Source organism: Oncorhynchus masou, chromosome 27, assembly GCF_036934945.1.
Source record: "Oncorhynchus masou masou isolate Uvic2021 chromosome 27, UVic_Omas_1.1, whole genome shotgun sequence".
Lineage (NCBI taxonomy): Eukaryota > Metazoa > Chordata > Actinopteri > Salmoniformes > Salmonidae > Oncorhynchus > Oncorhynchus masou.
Window position 1 is genome coordinate 36,880,058 of NC_088238.1, and position 20,097 is coordinate 36,900,154.

General features: G+C 41.1%; 1 protein-coding gene across 7 annotated transcripts in view; it reads left to right on the plus strand.

Annotated features, from left to right (window-relative positions):
* Window positions 1–8,269: 8,269 nt before the first annotated feature.
* The window catches only part of LOC135516081 (polyadenylate-binding protein-interacting protein 2B-like), a 33,130-nt gene continuing 21,302 nt past the window's right edge, over window positions 8,270–20,097 (plus strand). For 6 of the 7 annotated variants that reach the window (XR_010451896.1, XM_064940102.1, XM_064940097.1 and 3 more), the window contains exons 1-2: window positions 8,270–8,512; window positions 16,109–16,281. Coding sequence is in view for 6 of the 7 variants with exons in the window: in XM_064940102.1 (XP_064796174.1) it covers window positions 16,120–16,281 (162 nt within the window). In the remaining variant the exon portion in view is untranslated. The remainder of the gene's footprint in view (window positions 8,513–16,108; window positions 16,282–20,097) is intronic. The other variant, XM_064940098.1, reaches the window with a different exon arrangement.

The window sequence follows — 20,097 nt, forward strand, 5'->3', positions numbered from 1 at the left end:
TTGAGAGGATCTGCAGAGACGAATGGTAGAAACTCCCCAAATACAGGTGTGCCAACTTGTAGCATCATACCTAGGAAGACTCGAGGCTGTAACCTCTGCCAAAGCTCGTTCAACAAAGTATTGAGTAAAGGGTCTGAATACTTATGTAACTGTCATCTTTCAGTTATTTATTTATTTATTTATGGCAGAAATATCTATAAACCTGTTTTTGCACTGTCATTATGGGGTATTGTGTGTAGATGAGGAAAAACAAGGCTGTAATGTCACAAAATATGAAAAAAGTCAAGGGGTCTAAATACTTTCTGAACTTACTGTATGTGAAAATGAAAATGTCAAAATTAACTGCAAATACTGGCAATTATTATTGGTCTTGTTTCAGGGTGGAGCTCATGAAAATGATATTGTTCATTTTTACATTACATTTTAGTCATTTAGCAGACACTCTTATCCAGAGCGACTTTTAATTTGTTTATCATAAGATAGCTACGTGAGACAACATATCACAATTGTATAAAGTAGATTTTCCGTCAACCAACTATTTATCAACATTTGTACATATATACATATATTTAGTTAATTTGGCAGACTGTCTTATTGAACCATAATGCTATCAGACTTCTGATACCAATGGTATAGAAAAAGCACACACAAAAACAATTTGTTCTAAATGTTCTAAATTTCCAGATAGCGGCTCTTTGGCTTGTAAAGCATAGCAGAACCCTTTTTGATACAAAACACTAGGAACACCTTCCAAATATTAAGTTGCCCTTTTGCCCTCAGAACAGCCTCAATTTGTTGGGGCATGGACTCTACAAGGTACCGAAAGCATTCCAAAGAGATGCTGGCCATGTTGAGTCAAATGCTTCCCACAGTTGTGTCAAGTAGGCTGGATGTCCTTTGAGTGGCAGGCCATTCTTGATACACACGGAAAACTGCTGAGTGTGAAAAACACAGCAGCGTTGTAGTTTTTGACACACTCAAACACGTGCGCCCTGGCACCTACTACCATACTCCATTCAAAGGCTCTCAAATATTTTGTCTTGCCCATTCACCCTCTGACTGGCACATATGCGCAATCCATGCCTCAATTGTCTCAAGGTTTAGAAATCCTTCTTTAACCTGTCTCCTCCCCTTCATTTACACTGATTGAAGCAGATGTAATCAGTGACATCAATAAGGGATTATAACTTTCACCTGGATTCACCTGTTAAGTCTATGTCATGGAAAGAGCAGGTGTTTCTAATGATTTGTCCACTAAGCGTATAACCCTTGTTTGAAGGAAACATGCTCATAAGATTCTAAATGGAACCTGTATGGTGCTATAAATAACCCTTTCCTAAGGTAAAAAATAAAGGGTTCCGCTATGGTTACGATCTTTTTTGGGGCTATATAGAACACTTTATGGTTCTTTGTAGATCCTTTTGAAGAGCCAGTGATGTAATATTAGGATAACATCAGATATTGCATGTGATGTGCTATATTTATTCTGGACAGGGGGCTAGCCATGCTGTTCTCCTCAAAATATTGGATTACTAACTTGAACCACAAGATCTTAGCTAAATAGCTAAATAGCAAAGCCAACCAAATATACACCCGAGCAAAGAAGAATTTTGTAAACGAATACTAGCCTCAACTAACATGAAAAGTACTTAGACATATTTCTCTGCTTAACAACGTTAGATACGGTCTAGCTATGATAAAGGCCAGAAGGTTCTGATGCTAGCTAGCAAACCAGCCATGTCAAGTATTGAAGAGGCTAGCTAGCTAGCTCACCAGCACGTTGCTGTAGCTTTCCATTTATATTAATGTAATTGAGTAATTTTAACATATCTTCCCTGTTGGCAATGCCTTACGATATATATTTCCACACTATGAGGTTGGAATAATACTGTAAAATTGAAAATTATGACAATGCCCTTTTAGTTTGAGATCTGTTTGAAAAGGCCGCCTGGAATTTCAGCCCGATTTGGTGGGATGGAATTTTGACATAGACTAATAAGAACCTCTGCCAATAACAGCTAGTTTCCAGTTTTTCCCTCCCATTCAAACTACTCCCAAATAGTCCTAGCAAAATCTTTGCTTGAGGAATTGCTCTTTGCTTAGAAGCTATTTTTGTTTCTTTTGACAATTTAAATGTAAAACAATCACAGTAAGGTACTTAATTGTTCCCCGGAAAGGATTTGATATTGAGATAAAAGACCTTTCCAAATTGACTCCAATCCTGACACACACACTTCATATCGCAACAACCTTCTCTCTCCTACCTTGAACAGTGCACCAGCCCCCTGACACACACACACATACACCACAATGGCCTTCTCATACTTGGCAGAAAACATTGAAGCCTGGACACCTGTGGTGGCAATAGTCTCATTCTCTCTCTCATTCTCTCTCTCTCTCTCTCTCTCTCTCTCACCCATGCTCGAACCATCTCTACATTTCTCTCTCCCTTGATTCTACCCCCTTTCTCTTTGATTTCTGTCTTTCTCCCTCTAACCACTTTCCATCTCCTTACAACAGGTATTTGGGACCCACAGCAGGTGTTCTGTTCACAAAGGAAGTATTAGGTAAGTATTTAGCGAAAAACTTGTTTTATTCTGTTTTCTCCTCCAATTATCTATATCTTGGGTCATAATATATTTTTTGTAATGATTTTTTTATTTATGATGTTTGGCAAGTCAGTTAAGTAAAGATTGGAAAAAAGAGAGGAGCGAGAGGGAAAGGAGTGGTTAAAGGAAGCATAATTTGACGGTCGTCAAATTAGGTTATGAAGACAGAGGGGGATGAAAGGAGGATAAAAATGGAAAGAAGAGGGAGAGACGTATAAGGTAGTGTATTATGAAAGGCCCCTTCTTTCTCCCTCTCGCTCTCCTACTTGCTCCCTCTCCTTTCACTGATATCCAGACATTTCTGACAACATCGCAACGATTCACAAAGACACGCTTATTCTGGGTTGACTGCTACTATACTACCTCCCGAGTGGCGCAGCAGTCTAAGGCACTGCATCTTAATGCTAGAGGCGTCACTACAGACCCTGGTTCAATTCCAGGCTCTATCACATCCGGCCGTGATTGGGAGTCCCATAGGGCTGCGCACAATTGGCCCAGTGTTGTCCGGGTTAGGGTTTGGCCAGGGTAGGCCGTCATTGTAAATAAGAATATGTTCTTAACTGACTTGCCAAGTTAATGTCTTCATGTCTTTATTGAACACACTGTGTAAACATTCACAGTGCAGGGTGAATAAAGTATGTGAACCCTTGGATTTTATAACTGTTGACCCTCCTTGGAAGCAATAACTTCAACCAAATGTGTTATGTCGTTGCGGATCAGACCTGCACACAGTCAGGAGGAATTTTGGACCATTCCTCTTTACAAAACTGTTTCAGTTCAGCAATATTCTTGGAATGTCTGGTGTGAACTGCCCTCTTGAGGTCATGTCACAGCATCTCAATCGGGTTGAGGTCAGGACTCCAAAAGGCATGATTTCTTCTGCTGAAGCCATTCTGTTGTTGATTTACTTCTGTGTTTTGGGTTGTCATCCTTTTGCATCACCCAACTTCTGTTGAGCTTCAAATTGGCGGACAGATAAAGACATTTAGCAGGAGAATGTTATGCTAAACTGGGGAATTCATTTTTCTGTCGATGATAGCAAGCTGTCCAGGTACTGAGGCAGCAAAACAGCCCCAAACCATGATGCTCCCTCCATCATACTTTACTTTTGTGCTGTGCTTTTTTTCTCCACACAGTGTTGTTTGCCAGTAGAACATCCAGGTGCACTTTGCAAACTTCAGAGGTGCAGCAATGTTTTTTTGGACAGCAGTGGCTTCTTCCGTGGTGACCTCCCATGAACACCGTTTTAGTTTAGTGTTTTACGTATCGTAGACTCGTCAACAGAGATAGCATGTTCCAGAGATTTCTGCAAGTCTTTAGCTGACACTCAATGATTCTTCTTACCCCCATTGAGCATTCTGCACTGTGCTCTTGCAGTCATCTTTGCAGGACGGCCACTCCTTGGGAGAGAAGCAATAGTGCTAAACTTTCTCCATTTATAGACAATTTGTCTTACTATGGACTGATGAACATCAAGGCTATTAGAGATACTTTTGTAACCCTTTCCAGCTTTTTGCTGGTCTTCTGAGATCTTTGTTTGAGCCATGGTTCATGTCAGGCAATGCCTCTTGTGAATAGCAAACTCAATATTTTGAGTGTTTTTTATAAGGCAAGGTAGCTCTAACCGACATCTCCAATCTCGTCTCATTGATTGGACTCCAGGTTAGCTGACTCCTGACTCCAGGTAGCTTTTGGAGAAGTTATTAGCCTCGGGGTTCACATACAACATACACTGTGAATGTTTAAATTATGTATTCAATATAGACAAGAAAAATACAATAATTTGAGTGTTATTAGTTTAAGCACACTATGTTTGTCTGTTGTTGTGACGTAGATGAAGATCAGATCAAGTTTGATGCCAATTTATACCGAAATCCAGGTAAAGGGTTCACATACTTTATCTTGCCACTGTATGTACACTACTGTTCAAAAGTTTGGGGTCACTTAGAAATGAACTTGTTTTTGAAAGAAAAGCAATTGTTTTGTCCATTAAAATAACAACAAATTGATCAGAAAGGCAGTATAGACATTGTTAATGTTGTAAATGACTATTGTAGCTGGAAACGGCTGATTTTTTAAGGAATATCTACATAGGCATACAGAGCCCCATTATCAGCAACCACCATTCATGTGTTCCAATGGGACGTTGTGTTAGCTAATCCAAGTTTATCATTTTAAAAGGCATATTGATCGTTAGAAAACCCTTGTGCAATTATGTTAGCATAGCTGAAAACGGTTATGCTTTTAAAGAAGCAATAAAACTGGCCTTCATTAGACTAGTTGAGTATCTGGATCATCAGCATTCGACTACAGGTTCAAAATAGCCAGAAACAAAGTACTTTCTTCTGAAACTCTTCAGTCTATTCTTGTTCTGAGAAATGAAGGCTATTCCATGTGAGAAATTGCCAAGAAACTGAAGATCTCGTACAACGTTGTGTACTACACCCTTCACAGAACAGCGCAAACTGTCTCTGTCCAGAATAGAACGAGGAATGGGAGGCCCCAGGGGGACAACTGAGCAAGAGGACAAGTACATTAGAGTGTCTAGTGTCAAGTCCTCAACTGGCAGATTTATTGAATAGTACCTGCAAACGCCAGTCTCAACGTCAACAGTGAAGAGGCGACTCCGGGATGCTGGCCTTCTAGGCAGCGTTGAAAAAGAAAAAGCCATATCTCAGACTGGCCAATAAAAAGAAAATATTAAGATGGGCAAAAGAACACCGAGATGGGAAAGAGGAAGATTAGAAAAAAGTTTTATGGACAGACAAATCTAAGTTTGAGGTGTTTGGATCACAAAGAAGAACATTCGTGGGACACAGAAAAAATGAAAAGATGCTGGAGGAGTGCTTGACACCATCTGTCAAGCATGGTAGTTGCAATGTGATGGTCTGGGGGTGCTTTGGTGGTGGTGAAGTGGGACATTTGTACAAGGTCCAAAAGGCACTCACACATCTGAGCAATCTTATTTGCAGGTGCATGGCAACAACTGAACACGATGAAGGAAAACGGAAGCCGCACACTGCTCTTGGTAGTATCACTGATCTTTAATAAGCTTACATATCGGCCTCACTGCCTTCGTCAAAAGCTCTGATGAAGGCCGTGAGGCCGATACATAAGCTTATTAAAGATCAGTGATACTACCAAGAGTAGTGTGCGGTTTCCTTTTTCCTACATTTGTACATGGTAAAAGGGATCTTGAAGAAGGAAGGCTATCACTCCATTTTGCAACACCATACCATACCTTGTGGACAGCGCTTAATTGGAGCCAATTTCCTCCTACAAACAGCACAATGACCCAAAGCACAGCACCAAACTATGCAATAACTATTTAAGGAAGAACTAGTCAGCTGGTATTCTGTCTATAATGGAGTGGCCAGTACAGTCACTGGATCTCAAGCCTATTGAGCTGTTGTGAGCTGTGGCCCATCTTCGGATGGGGCCACAGTGTCTCCTGACCCCTCCTGTCTCAGCCTCCAGTATTTATACTGCAGTAGTTTATGTGTCGGGGGGCAAAGGTCAGTTTGTTACATCTGGAGTACTTCTCCTGTCTTATCAGGTGTCCTGTATGAATTGAAGTATCCTCTCTCTAATTCTCTCTCTCGGAGGACCTGAGCCCTAGGACCATGCCTCAGGACTACCTGGCATGATGACTCCTTGCTGTCCCCAGTCCACCTGGCCGTGCTGCTGCTCCAGTTTCAACTGTTCTGCCTGCGGCTATGGAACCCCGACCTGTTCACTGGATGTGCTACCTGTCCCAGACCTGCTGTTTTCAGCTCTCTAGAGACAGCAGGAGCGGTAGAGATACTCTTAATGATCGGTTATGAAAAGCCAACTGACATTTACTCCTGAGGTGCTGACTTGCTGCACCCTCAACAACTACTGTGATTATTATTATTTGACCATGCTGGTCATTTATGAACATTCCAACATCTTGGCCATGTTCTGTTATAATCTCCACCCTGCACAGCCAGAAGAGGACTGGCCACCCCTCATAGCCTTGTTCCTTTCTAGGTTTCTTCCTAGGTTTTGGCCTTTCTAGGGAGTTTTTCCTAGCCATCTTGCTTCTACACCTGCATTGCTTGCTGTTTGGGGTTTTAGGCTGGGTTTCTGTACAGCACTTTGAGATATCAGCTGATGTAAGAAGGGCTATATAAATACATTTGATTTATTTGATTTGTGGGAGCAGCTTGACCATATGGTACGTAAGAAGTGTCCATCAAGCCAATCCAATTTGTGGGAGGTGCTTCCGGAAGCATGGGTGAAATCTCTTAAGATTACTTCAACAAATTGACAACTAGAATGCCAAAGGTCTGCAAGGCTGTAATTGTTGCAAATGGAGGATTCTTTGACGAAAGCAAAGTTTGAAGGACACAATTATTATTTCAATTAAAAATCCTTATTTATAACCTTGTCAACGTCTTGACTATATTTCCTATTCAATTTGCAACTCAGTTCATGTATGCTTTCATTGAAAACAAGGACATTTCTATTTGACCGCAATCTTTTGAATGGTAGAATATATATATATATATATATATATATATATATATATATATATATCAATTGATTCTTGAAGAATATAGCCTATAAATGCCTCATGAGCTTAGTTCAACTGTCACACTCCATGAGAACCCAAAATATAAGCTTGTTTTGCTCCAATGTTTGCAAACATTGTAAATGTCATGGATGTAAAAATGGTTGGGTTAACCATGTTATGAGGCAGTCCTTACATCCATAGCCCTGTCTATTAATCTGAGAGTGGTTACATTTCTCCAGGCCCATCCCTCAGCTTTTTACCAAAACAGAGTTGGGGCAACCGTTTTGTTATTGTTTCATGGATTTGCCCTTTAAACAGCTGCATATTAGCAAGACATCAAAGTGTCACCAACAAAAAGGTAAACAATAGGCCTGTAGCAAATGCAGCATATGGCATTCATTTTTCACATGTAAATAGCACTTTTCAGTAGTGTTCAAAGCATGCCATTCCATGAGCGCAGCATTTATTTTTCAACTTCAATCAATGAGTCAATTTGAGTAGAGTAGGGCTGGCTAATAAGTCCTTAGTTTTGGGGTCATGCTCAGGTAAAACAATTTGGTTAATCTATACTTCCATATTTCCAAGTCTTATTCTTGAAGATCAAGGGGTATAACATGAATTGGAATGACTGGAATTCTGATAGACTTTGGTTTGTAATGTAAATAAATAATTTAATTGTATTATTATATGTAGTAGAAAGCAATTGGGTTAGAAGAAGCCTACAAAACCAACCCATAAAGTAAAATGTAACATCCATATATGGCCAGCTATGTAAACTTTAACGTTGATTTATCCTGCAATAGATGTCGTTCAATTGGTAACATACATCGATGTCTTCTTCTAATGCCTCTTAAGGGGGGAAAGTCATTTAAAAGTAACGGAATGTAATCAGATTACGTTACTGAGTTTGGGGTAATTCAAACGGTACGTTGCTAATTACTATTTTTGGACATGTAAGAGTAACAGATTACACTTAGAAAGTAACAAACCCAACCCTGTCAGCACCCCTACTTCCCAAGGCTATGGAAATTTAGCTTCCCAGGAAAATGTTGTCTGAGGTTGCAACAGTAACAAAGGAGGCGGGGCTTATCGAAGGTTCTGTGTGTACAGTTGGACTATCGGTACCACGTGACCGTTTTCATGGCTCGCCTTTGTGACACAAATCGTGATTTTCGAGTCTCTCTATGGACAATAATGGGAGAAAACTGACAAAGACGCATATTTTACGAGGCTTAAACGGATGTATTCTATTGTTTTGTGGTGTGGTTCTTTCGCATTTCCGGGAAGATAGGAGACGCCGCCGTTGTTTAGTTTTTAGAACGGGTTTTGTTTATCACATCTCAATTTGGTTGGTGAGTAGTTATCGGTAAGTCGCTATGTTGCTAAGTTAATTGCTGTGCCTGTTTATTTTTATTCAGAATGCTCGTATTGTTCGTTTTGCTTGACAGTTGAATATCAGGACAAAGCTAAGTAGGTAACTATAAAGGATATAACGTTAGTGATTTTCAGAAAACACACTTTGCATTGTCCGTTAGCTAGCTAACATAACCTTGTTTACTCTGCTAGCCAACAAAGTGCTCCTTTTTTAACACTAGCATTGCTTTGAACTAGAGCTATCCACTGTGTCACAAGCAACAACTGTTTAGTAACAGTCTGGTATAATTTTGTTTCTATTCCAAAATTCAGTGTGTGTTTTTGGTGAAAGAGACTGGAGGGGGCGCGTGTTTGATGTTTGTTCAAGCATACAGACCACGGTGTTTCTATTGTCGTTTAGCTAGCCTCGCCAGGAAAGTGCGTTGTTGGAAATACGCTAATTTGTCTGCTTGAAGTAACGCGAAAGCACGAGATGAGTCTTGCGTTTTGAACAGATTCCTTTCTAAAATCCCATTCACTTAACTAGCCATGCTAGTTTTCCTAACTAGTTGCGTCTCTGACGCATCAATCCATTGTGCCATGTGAATGGAATCCGACTCGTTGTTACATTGTTTTGTGGAGTTATATAATTTAATATTGCTGTTCCATTTTCCAAAACATGTTCACTGTCGATGTTTTGTTAAATTATAGCTAGCTGGTTAACTCCTTTAGCTAGCGTTCCGTTGTTTTCCTTGTAGGCCCATCCGTGGTGGCGGTCGCATGGTCATGGTTTTGGTTCCCATTAGTATTACCTAGCTAAATCCTCTATTTTAACTACCAGTTCGCTAATGTCATGTAACTATTGTTATGTTATAACTTAATGTACAGGTCCTGTGTGTTGTAACCAACCCTGATGTTAGCCCCCTGAGACAGATGTAGCTAACTAGCCTTTTTGACAAGCTGTGACACTGGTCTATTATAAACTAGCATTTAATCCACCACCACGAATTTAGATTTAGCCAGTCTTAGTCGAGATTTAAGCATTTCACAAGGCAGAGAAGAAACCCGTGGTGTATTTATTCCGCCGATTGGGCAGGGGTCTAAATACATTTGTCCAATAGAAACCTGAAGTTTTGGTTCTTAAATCGTAAACTGTTATCCTAATTAATACACCAGACTAGTAAAACAATTAAGGATAATCAGATCGAAAGCCAGTAGCAACCTACAGGTGGAATCCTGGCATTGTGGATTGTAAAATAAATACAACACGTGACGTTAGCTAGCTCTAGTTTATTGTCCTACACTTCATTAGCATGATATTACTAAGTCACGAGAACTGGAAATGTAACCGTCTGTTAGGACTGATTGATGATGTATTCAACAGCACCAAGCAAACGTTGGGTGGGTGTCATGACTAGCATATAAACTTGCCCGTGTTGTAGCTGAGTAGCCTAGCTACTGTAGCACGCTAGATCTCTATATAGCTTCAACTGCCTCTTTAATATACACTGCTCAAAAAATAAAGGGAACACTAGAATAACACATCCTAGATCTGAATGAATGACATATTCTTATTAAATACTTTTTTCTTTACATAGTTGAATGTGCTGACAACAAAATCACACGAATTATCAATGGAAATCAAATATATCAACCCATGGAGGTCTGGATTTGTAGTCACACTCAAAATTAAAGTGGAGAACCACACTACATGCTGATCCAACTTTGATGTAATGTCCTTAAAACAAGTCAAAATGAGGCTCAGTAGTGTGTGTGTGGCCTCCACGTGCCTGTATGACCTCCCAACAACGCCTGGGCATGCTCCTGATGAGGTGGTGGATGGTCTTCTGAGGGATCTCCTCCCAGACCTGGACTAAAGCATCTGCCAACTCCTGGACAGTCTGTGGTGCAACGTGGCATTGGTGGATGGAGCGAGACATGATGTCCCAGATGTGCTCAATTGGATTCAGGTCTGGGGAACGGGCGGGCCAGTCCATAGCATCAATGCCTTCCTCTTGCAGGAACTGCTGACACACTCCAGCCACATGAGGTCTAGCATTGTCTTGCATTAGGAGGAACCCAGGGCCAACCGCACCAGCATATGGTCTCACAAGGGGTCTGAGGATCTCAACTCGGTACCTAATGGCAGTCAGGCTACCTCTGGCGAGCACATGGAGGGCTGTGCGGCCCCCCAAAGAAATGCCACCCCACACCATGACTGATCCACCGCCAAACCGGTCATGCTGGAGCATGTTGCAGGCAGTAGAACGTTCTCCACGGCGTCTCCAGAATCTGTCACGTCTGTCATGTGCTCAGTGTGAACCTGCTTTCATCTGTGAAAAGCACAGGGCGCCAGTGGCGAATTTGCCAATCTTGGTGTTCTCTGGCAAATGCCAAACGTCCTGCACGGTGTTGGGCTGTAAGCACAACGCCCACTTGTGGACGTAGGGCCCTCATACAGACACATGCACATTTGTGGCCTGCTGGAGGTCATTTTGCAGGGCTCTGGCAGTGCTCCTCCTGCTCATCCTTGCACAAAGGCGGAGGTTGCGGTCCTGCTGCTGGGTTGTTGCCCTCCTACGGCCTCCTCCACGTCTCCTGATGTACTGGCCTGTCTTCTGGTAGTGCCTCCATGCTCTGGACACTACGCTGACAGACACAGCAAACCTTCTTGCCACAGCTCGCATTGGTGTGTCATCCTGGATGAGCTGCACTACCTGAGCCACTTGTGTGGGTTGTAGACTCCGTCTCACGCTACCACTAAAGTGAAAGCACCGCCAGCATTCAAAAGTGACCAAAACATCAGCCAGGAAGCATAGGAACTGAGAAGTGGTCTGTGGTCACCACCTGCAGAACCGCTCCTTTATTGGGGGTGTCTTCCTAATTTTGATTAGGAAGACATTTGATTTGAATGCAATCTTATGCAATTGCTACACTCCCATGCAAGTCTCTAGCTGGCTATCTATGGGGAACACACTTTTCATGCCACTTTGATACCAAAGTTACTTTTTCGTAGCAGGTTAGGAAATTCTCTCCTAACCTGCTACGAAAATCACTTTGTATTGAGGTGGTGTGAAAAGTGTGTCCCAGCTAGCTACATTGGACTAGTAACTGGAAGGTTGCAAGACACTCCCTTGAGCTGACAAGGTAAAAATCTGTCATTCTGCCCCTGAACAAGGCACTTAACCCACTGTTCCTAGGCCGTCATTGAAAATAAGAATGTGTTCTTCACTGACTTGCCTAGTTAAATAAAGGTCAAATAAAATTACATAAGCACCATTACATGGCCCGTTGTGTTGACATCATAGACCAGATTTCTTTCCTTGGGCCATGTCACTTAACGCCAGGGTTTCCTTTAGCAGATAGGTGGCTTTTTGCCATAGTTTTTTTTTTAAAGTTTTGTTTTGAAAAGCTAATTAATACAATTTTCCCCATCATCCAGTTGTCTGGGAGAAAAACAAATCTCATTTGCAAAATAGGCCAAAGGAAACTATTGATCCTCTGTGGCTATATTATGCTCACTGGTGTATTTTGAACATTGAGAGCGGGCTCCTGTGGTTGGAATGTTTGGCGTCCTGGGCCCAGGGGTTCGTGAGTCTCTCACCTTTCCATAGAGGGGTCATAATAGTTTGTAGCCCAAACCGTTCAGACTCTACAGGCAATTTTGTGAGAAGACCTCATGTCTCATTGTTCTGCCCTCAATGTGTAGGCTACAAAGCTTGGCAGACAGTTTAAATCAAATCTAATTTTATTTGTCACATACACATGGTTAGCAGATGTTAATGCGAGTGTAGCGAAATGCTTGTGCTTCCAGTTCCGACAATGCAGTAATAACCAACAAGTAATCTAACTAACAATTCCAAAACTAATATCTTATACACAGTGTAAGGGGATAAAGAATATGTACATAAAGATATGAATGAGTGATGGTGCAGAGCAGCATAGGCAAGATACAGTAGATGGCATCGAGTACAGCATATACATATGAGATGAGTATGTAAACAAAGTGGCATAGTTAAAGTGGCTAGTGATACATGTATTACATAATGATGCAGTAGATGATAGAGTACAGTATATGCGTATACATATGAGATGAATAATGTAGGGTATGTAAACATTATATTAGGTAGCATTGTTTAAAGTGGCTAGTGATATATTTTACATCCTTTAGTATCAATTCCCATTATTGAAGTGGCTGGAGTTGAGTCAGTGTGTTGGCAGCAGCCACTCAATGTTAGCGGTTGCTGTTTAACAGTCTGATGGCCTTGAGATAGAAGCTGTTTTTCAGTCTCTCGGTCCCAGTTTTGATGCACCTGTACTGACCTCGCCTTCTGGATGATAGCGGGGTGAACAGGCAGTGGCTCGGGTGGGTGTTGTCCTTGATGATCTTTATGGCCTTCCTGTAACATCGGGTGGTGTAGGTGTCCTGGAGGGCAGGTAGTTTGCCCCCGGTGATACGTTGTGCAGACCTCACTACCCTCTGGAGAGCCTTACGGTTGTGGGTGGAGCAGTTGCCGTACCAGGCGGTGATACAGCCCGCCAGGATGCTCTCGATTGTGCATCTGTAGAAGTTTGTGAGTGTTTTTGGTGATAAGCCGAATTTCTTCAGGCTCCTGAGGTTGAAGAGCCGCTGCTGCGCCTTCTTCACGATGCTGTCTGTGTGAGTGGACCAATTCAGTTTGTCTGTGATGTGTATGCCGAGGAACTTAACTTACTACCCTCTCCACTACTGTTCCATCGATGTGGATAGGGGGGTGTTCCCTCTGCTGTTTCCTGAAGTCCACAATCATCTCCTTAGTTTTGTTGACGTTGAGTGTGAGGTTATTGTCCTGACACCACACTCCGAGGGCCCTCACCTCCTCCCTGTTTACACTCTTCCAGTAAAGAATCAGGGAGGCACACACACAATCTAAGTGTCCATACAACTGAATAACTAATACTTTAGCTCTGTCACGAGGAATCTGAACAAATAAAAGTTATTTTCGTCCAAAACCCAAAGAACCTAAATTCTGTCACAAAACATTAGCTAGCATGCTAACACATAATGTTAATTGAATGGACGATAGTTAGCGCAATTAGCTTATCATAATCGGAACTTAGAAGACTAATATAAACATGTAAATAACATAAATTATAGAAACCCAATTTTAATTAGTAAATGCATGTCCTATTAACTCATAGTACTTAGACGTATCTTTAACCAATGCCTAGTAAGAGACTCTCTGTTCTGACAGGAAATAGCTCTGCACCAAGAGTTAGAAAATGTAAACTACAGTACTCAACTTCTCCACTAGATGACAACACAGCTGTACAAAGTCTTATTGTCCAATCAGAACACTCATGGTCTAATCAGAACACTCATGGTCTGACAAACACCACTCTATCTCTGTCTAGCTCTGTCACCTTTCACCGCATTTAATCTGTATATACTGTTCTATACTATTCTGTTCTATACTATTCAACGGTTTCTCATTCACTCAATAGTTATCTTGCATTACTCATCTCATATGTATATACAGTATTCTATACTATTCTACTGTATCTTAGTCCGTTCTGCTCTGACATCGCTCGTCCATATGTATAAAGTTGTAATTCAGTCCTACTTAGATTTGTGTGTATTGGCTATATGTGCAATTCGTTAGCTATTACTGCACTGTTGGAGCTAGAAACACAAGCATTTCGCTACACCCGCAATAAATAACATCTGCTTATCATGTGTATGTGACAAATAAAATTTGATTTGATGGAGAAGTGCGACATTAGCTGATGTGGTGGAGAAAAATGTATGTGTCGAACTGCTTTGCTTTATCTTGGCCAGGTCGCAATTGTAAATGAGAACTTGTTCTCAACTTGACTACCTGGTTAAATAAAGGTGAAAAAAAAAAACCCAGATCTGTATTTTAAACTGACAGTTTGATGGAGATGTTTTATTATGGTAGTTAGATTTCCACGGGGACGTGGACATCGTCTCTAGGGTCTTAATCCGGCCTTGCACAGGTGTTACCTCCCTCTAAACTAGTAAGCTGCTAAAAGGCTAGTGCACTACTTTTGACTTGTGTGTAGCCCTTTATGATTGGAATGATCTTAAACAAAATACATTTATGGAATTGTATTCAATTTGTCATTATCGGGGTTAATGGAACTCTTACAACAACATTGACAAAGCTACACACACCTTGCACCCATGTTTATCTTGTTTCATCAGTGAATGGGAGAATCTCCATCACATGATTTTCATTTAATAATTTTGATTGGATTTTTTTCTAGCTCATGGCTGAAAGAAGCACAAACAACAATTTCAGAGGGAGAGATCACACAACATGCAACACTTGTAGTAATATCAAAATCAGACAGCACAGTACTGCTGTCGGAGAATATTGTGTGAGAGTCGAGTAAGCTTTCTTAAGTCTTTTCAAAATGCTGATGAAATCTGTGTTGCAGATGGAATCCAGACATGTTAAAATCATAAAACAGTTCTACAGCAACTTTTCATGCACACTGGGAACAAACAACACAAGCTTTGCTGTGAAGTCTGGAGTTCGTCAAGGTTGTGTGTTATCTGCCTTACTCTTCAACCTGGCAATAGACTAGGTCATCCGGTGAACAACAGAAGATCAGGCGAGACCTAAGCTTCGCGGATGGCCTGGCTCTTATCACACACACCAACATCTAGGCCTACAAGAAAAAAACTGATAAGACTCCACTCCAGTGGTTATCAACTGCAGCGACGCAAAGGTCATGCCCAGGGCTGTTACGGTGACCGTGTGACCACCTGTGTGGCGGTAATGAGTCATGGCCGCAGTCAAGTTTTATGTGACCATTTAATCACTGTAACTAGGCTTCTCTGAGCTCTGATGCTGCCGTTGGTCATTAGTGGACTACAAAACTTGCTAACGGCCTTGTACTCAGCACTATTGTCCCTCTAATCACTCTGACATCAATGTTTTGAAAATCAAATCAAACGCTTAATGAGCTCATGTTCTGCAACATTTCTATAGGCTATGGATTTGCGTGAGAAGTGTTTTGATCACCTGTTAAAAAGCAGATCCCATCCGCTTTCTATAGGCTTGGCCTACTTATTTATTGACTTTCCTAATATTAAGTTCTTTGCAACAGCAATATAGCCTACCAGGCTGGCATGAAAATGAACCACGGGAAAAGCTTCATCCGTTCGCCATTTAAGTGCATAGATTACATATTGTTTTCCCCTACACCCCTGTTCCGTTATCATGCACCTTTCTAAATCAAAACTAAGTTCACACATATTGTTTAGTATATAACGACCATATTAAATTTGAGTAGTCTGATGGGTGACAATATTAACTTGTGAATGATGCCCACTGTTGCCAAGCAACATCGCATGCTTTTTAAAAACTTTTTCAAATCAGTCAAACATCTCATGTAGCCTAGCCCATAGGCGTATATCATTTTTTAATGTATTTTTTTACCTTTTTTTCTTTCTCCAAATTACCATCTTGTCTCACCTCTGCAACTCTTCAATGGGGGAGGTGAAGGTTAAGTCATAAACAATCTCTCCGGCACAAGCCCACATGCTTGTGAGTATCCAGCAAAAAAACACAACATTAATCTATCTATCCCGCCCAATCAGAGCCGTCGGTGATGAGTGGTCCCGAGGTAGCGAAGACGCCGGGGGGCAGGGCGCCGGGGAAGGAAGGCATGGAGGCTGTAGCCAATGGCCATGCAGGAGAGTGTGAACAGGGAGGAGGCGATCCCTTCGCTGAGTACATGTGGATGGAGAACGAGGATGCGTACAACAGACAGGTTGGTACACACACAGTAAAATATAATTGTTGCATTAGTATTCACCCCCTTTAGGCAATCCTAAATTAAAATGTGGTGACAAATCACAGGTTACATGGACTCGCTCTGTTTGAAATGAATGACTCCCCCTTCCTCTGTCCCCCATAGACATTCGTAAGCTCCCCCAGTCAAATATTGAGTGTGAAACTTGTTAGGGAGAGGGGGAAGTATTTGGAATTTTGTATGACTGACGTCCAAAGTAAACTACCTGTTACTTAGGCCCAGAAACTAGGATTTGCATATACATGGTAGTATTGTGTAGAAAACACTAAAGTTTCTAAAACTGTTATAATTATGTCTGTGAGTATAACAGAAATAATTTGGCAGGCGCAAACCCAAGGACCGTTTTTTTTTTCTGTTGACCTGCCAGCCAATTCTAAGTTGAAGTTATTGAAACCAAAGACTTCCGCCTCCCAAATTGCAGTTACTATGGCTTCCACTATATGTCCACATTCTTTATACATGGTTTCAGGCTTGTATTTTGAAAAACCAAAGGGGAATAGTTGTTTATCCTCAGGAACTCCTATGGCAAAACTAGTCTAATTGAGCATGTGACCGAGGGCGTGCGCTGCATTCTTTTCCATTCCTATTGAAAATGGTTTGCTTCGTATGAAATATTGTTTATTTAGATTAGAGTACCTAATAATGAATTAGAAATGTGGTTTGATTTGTTTGGATATACTCTACTGGTAACTTTTTGGAACTCGTATGTCTGCATTCTGAACGGGTGGATTACTGAACTCAATGACGCCCACTAAACGCACTATTTGGGATATAAAGAAGGAATTTATCAAACAAAACGACCATTCATTGTGTTCCTGGGATTCTTGTGATTGCGATCAGAGGAAGATCTTCAAAGGTAAGTGACTTATTTTATCGCTATTTGGGATTTTGTGACCCTTGTTTGGATAATATGCTGTTGTGGGGCGCTGACCTCAGATAATCAAATGTTGTGCGTTCGCCGTAAAGCCTTTTTGAAATCCAACTATGCGGTTAGATTGCCAAGATTCTAAGCTAAAGAATCATGTATGACACTTGTATTATCATGAAGGTTTAATATTACGTTTTCTGTATTTTGAATTTGGCTCTCTGCAATTTCACCGGATGTTGTCGATGTGGGTCGCTAGCGGGACCCCTGCGCTAGAAAGGTTCAATCACAGATAAAATTCCAAAGACCAGGGAGCTTTTCGAAAGCCACAAAGAAGGGCAGTGATTGGTAGATGGGTAACGTAATGTCTTTTAAGAACAAATTCTTATTTTCAATGATGGCCTAGGAACAGTGGGTTAACTGCCTGTTCAGGAGCAGAATGACAGATTTGTACCTTGTCAGCTCGGGGGTTTGAACTTGCTACCTTCTGGTTACTAGTTCAACACTTTAACCACTAGGCTACCCTGCCGCCCCAGTTGTATTACAAAAATAGTTTGAAATATTTTGTCAAAGTTTATAGGCAACTTTTAAATGTTTTGTAGTGACGTTGCAGCTGTTTTTTGGCAGCTATTTTTTTTCTGAATCAAACCAGTCAAATAAATGAACATTTGGATATATATTGTGGCAAAGAAGGGGGTCGAGTGGTAAATGGCAGATATGTGAGAGCAGAACTAATAAACGGGCTCTGCCCGATCACTAAAATGGCCACCCCTGTCAGAACTACAGATCACAAAATGGCCCACCACCAAAACTACAAGTCCCAGAAGCAAGGGGAGCCCTCAGAAGGTGGAGCCAACCCACAGATAAAGGGTCAAGAAAAACCAGGAAGAGGAGAAGAGAGTGCTGGAAGGATCTATGAACAATAGAGAAAGAGACAATAGAGATTGGCTGGATTTACCGTGTATGAGCTGGACTGTTTTGGACTTACCTGTTGGCGTTTGGACCTGGACCTACCGAGAACCCGATTCGTGTACCGAACCCTGCTATCCTTGACCTCGCCTACGGCCTGGTTGGACCAGGACGAAGAAACAAACACACAGGTACTGTCCTGTTTGAAAGAACACTCATTCTTGGGTGATTTGGTGACAGTTTACCACTTAGTTTGTGACAAATGTTTTTTTGCCCAAGTGGGACGCCAGCGTCCCCTATACCATAAGAAGTTAACTGACTTGCCTAGTTAAATAAAGGTGTATGTGTGTGTGTGTGTATGTATGTATGTATGTATATATATATATATATATATATATAACGTTAATAATCAATCAAATTGTATACGGGTCTATCTGTTCAATACAGGAAGAAAACAAACCATGCTACTTTTCACATCTTGCGCACTCAACAGTGTTACGTTGCTCCTAGATGACCTACTTCTTCATTGCACAAATGAATAACCTCAACCAAATCCCAAAGACTGGTGACATCCAGTGGACGTGGTAGGAACTGAAAACAGGTTCCTAAGAAATATAATTTGCCAATGAGAACTCGATGAACAGAGACCAAAAATAAATAAATTCTGAACTGTTAGTCCTCGGGGTTTTGCCTGCTACATAAGTTATGTTATACTCACAGACATGATTCAAACAGTTTTTGAAACTTCAGTGTTTTCTATCGAAATCTACTAATAATATGCATATCTTATATTCCTGGCATGAGTAGCAGGAAGTTGAAATTGGGCACGCTATTTATCCAAAAGTAAAAATGCTACCCCCTATACCTTAACCTGTAGTGACGCCTAGCCCGTGAACGGGACCGTTATCATCATCTGACGCTAATTAGCATAGCGCAACGGACAAATCTTCCTATTCATGAAAATCACAAGTGAAATATATTGGAACACAGCTTAGCCTTTTGTTAATCACCCTGTCATCTCAGATTTTCAAAATATGCTTTACAGCCAATGCTAGACAAACATTTGTAAGTTTATCATAACCTAGCATAGCATTATGCCTTAGTGGGCGTCATTGAGTTCGATAATCTATCCGTTGGGACAATTCCTTTTTCTCAAGGACCGATTGGGGTAATGGCTACCTCCGCACTTTACGCGAGAATCTGTCTCGGAGCCACCATGTGACCACTTACGCAATGTGCCCCCATACGGCCATTCTTCAACAGAAATGTGTAAAACTACGTCACAATGCTGTAGACACCTTGGGGAATACGTAGAAAGCGTAAGTTCGTTGATTGTACATTCAAAGCCATATAGGGAGTCTTTTGGAACGCAGCGCTTTCAAAACCTGGGGCTTTTCCGGATTGGATTTTTCTCATGGCATTTGACAAAAAAATAAAATAAATTATATATATATATATTTTTTTTAAGTCAATAATTATTTTTTTCCCCCATCTTTTTTTCTGGGGGGGGGGGGGGTGTTACAATACCATTTTGGTATTTTGTATATAGTTATTTGTTTTAAAGTGTGGGACACCTGAGTGACTTCATGATAAATGTCATGTAGCACACTCATTTTGGAAGTTATCATTCTGAAACTTTGCACAAGTACTGGTGCCCTCTTATATTTTTCATTGAAATTGGCCCCATCATCCCATCTGAATGTTTGTTTTATCTTGTTCATTTTAAAGACAATAAGTTAAAAAGACAAAACGTATCTAAACCAGATCTATTGTGTTATATTCTCCTACATTCAATTCACATTTACACAAACTTCAGAGTGTGTTCTTTCAAATGGTACCAATAATATGCATATCCTTGGTTCTATGCCTGAGCTACAGGCTGTTAGATTTGGGTATGTCTTCAGGTGAAATTGCACAAAGTAGGGGGGGGCTGCAAGAGGTTTAAGAAGCCCCCCTGTTCTCCACTCATTGCCTGTATTAACTGCACCTGTTTGAACTCG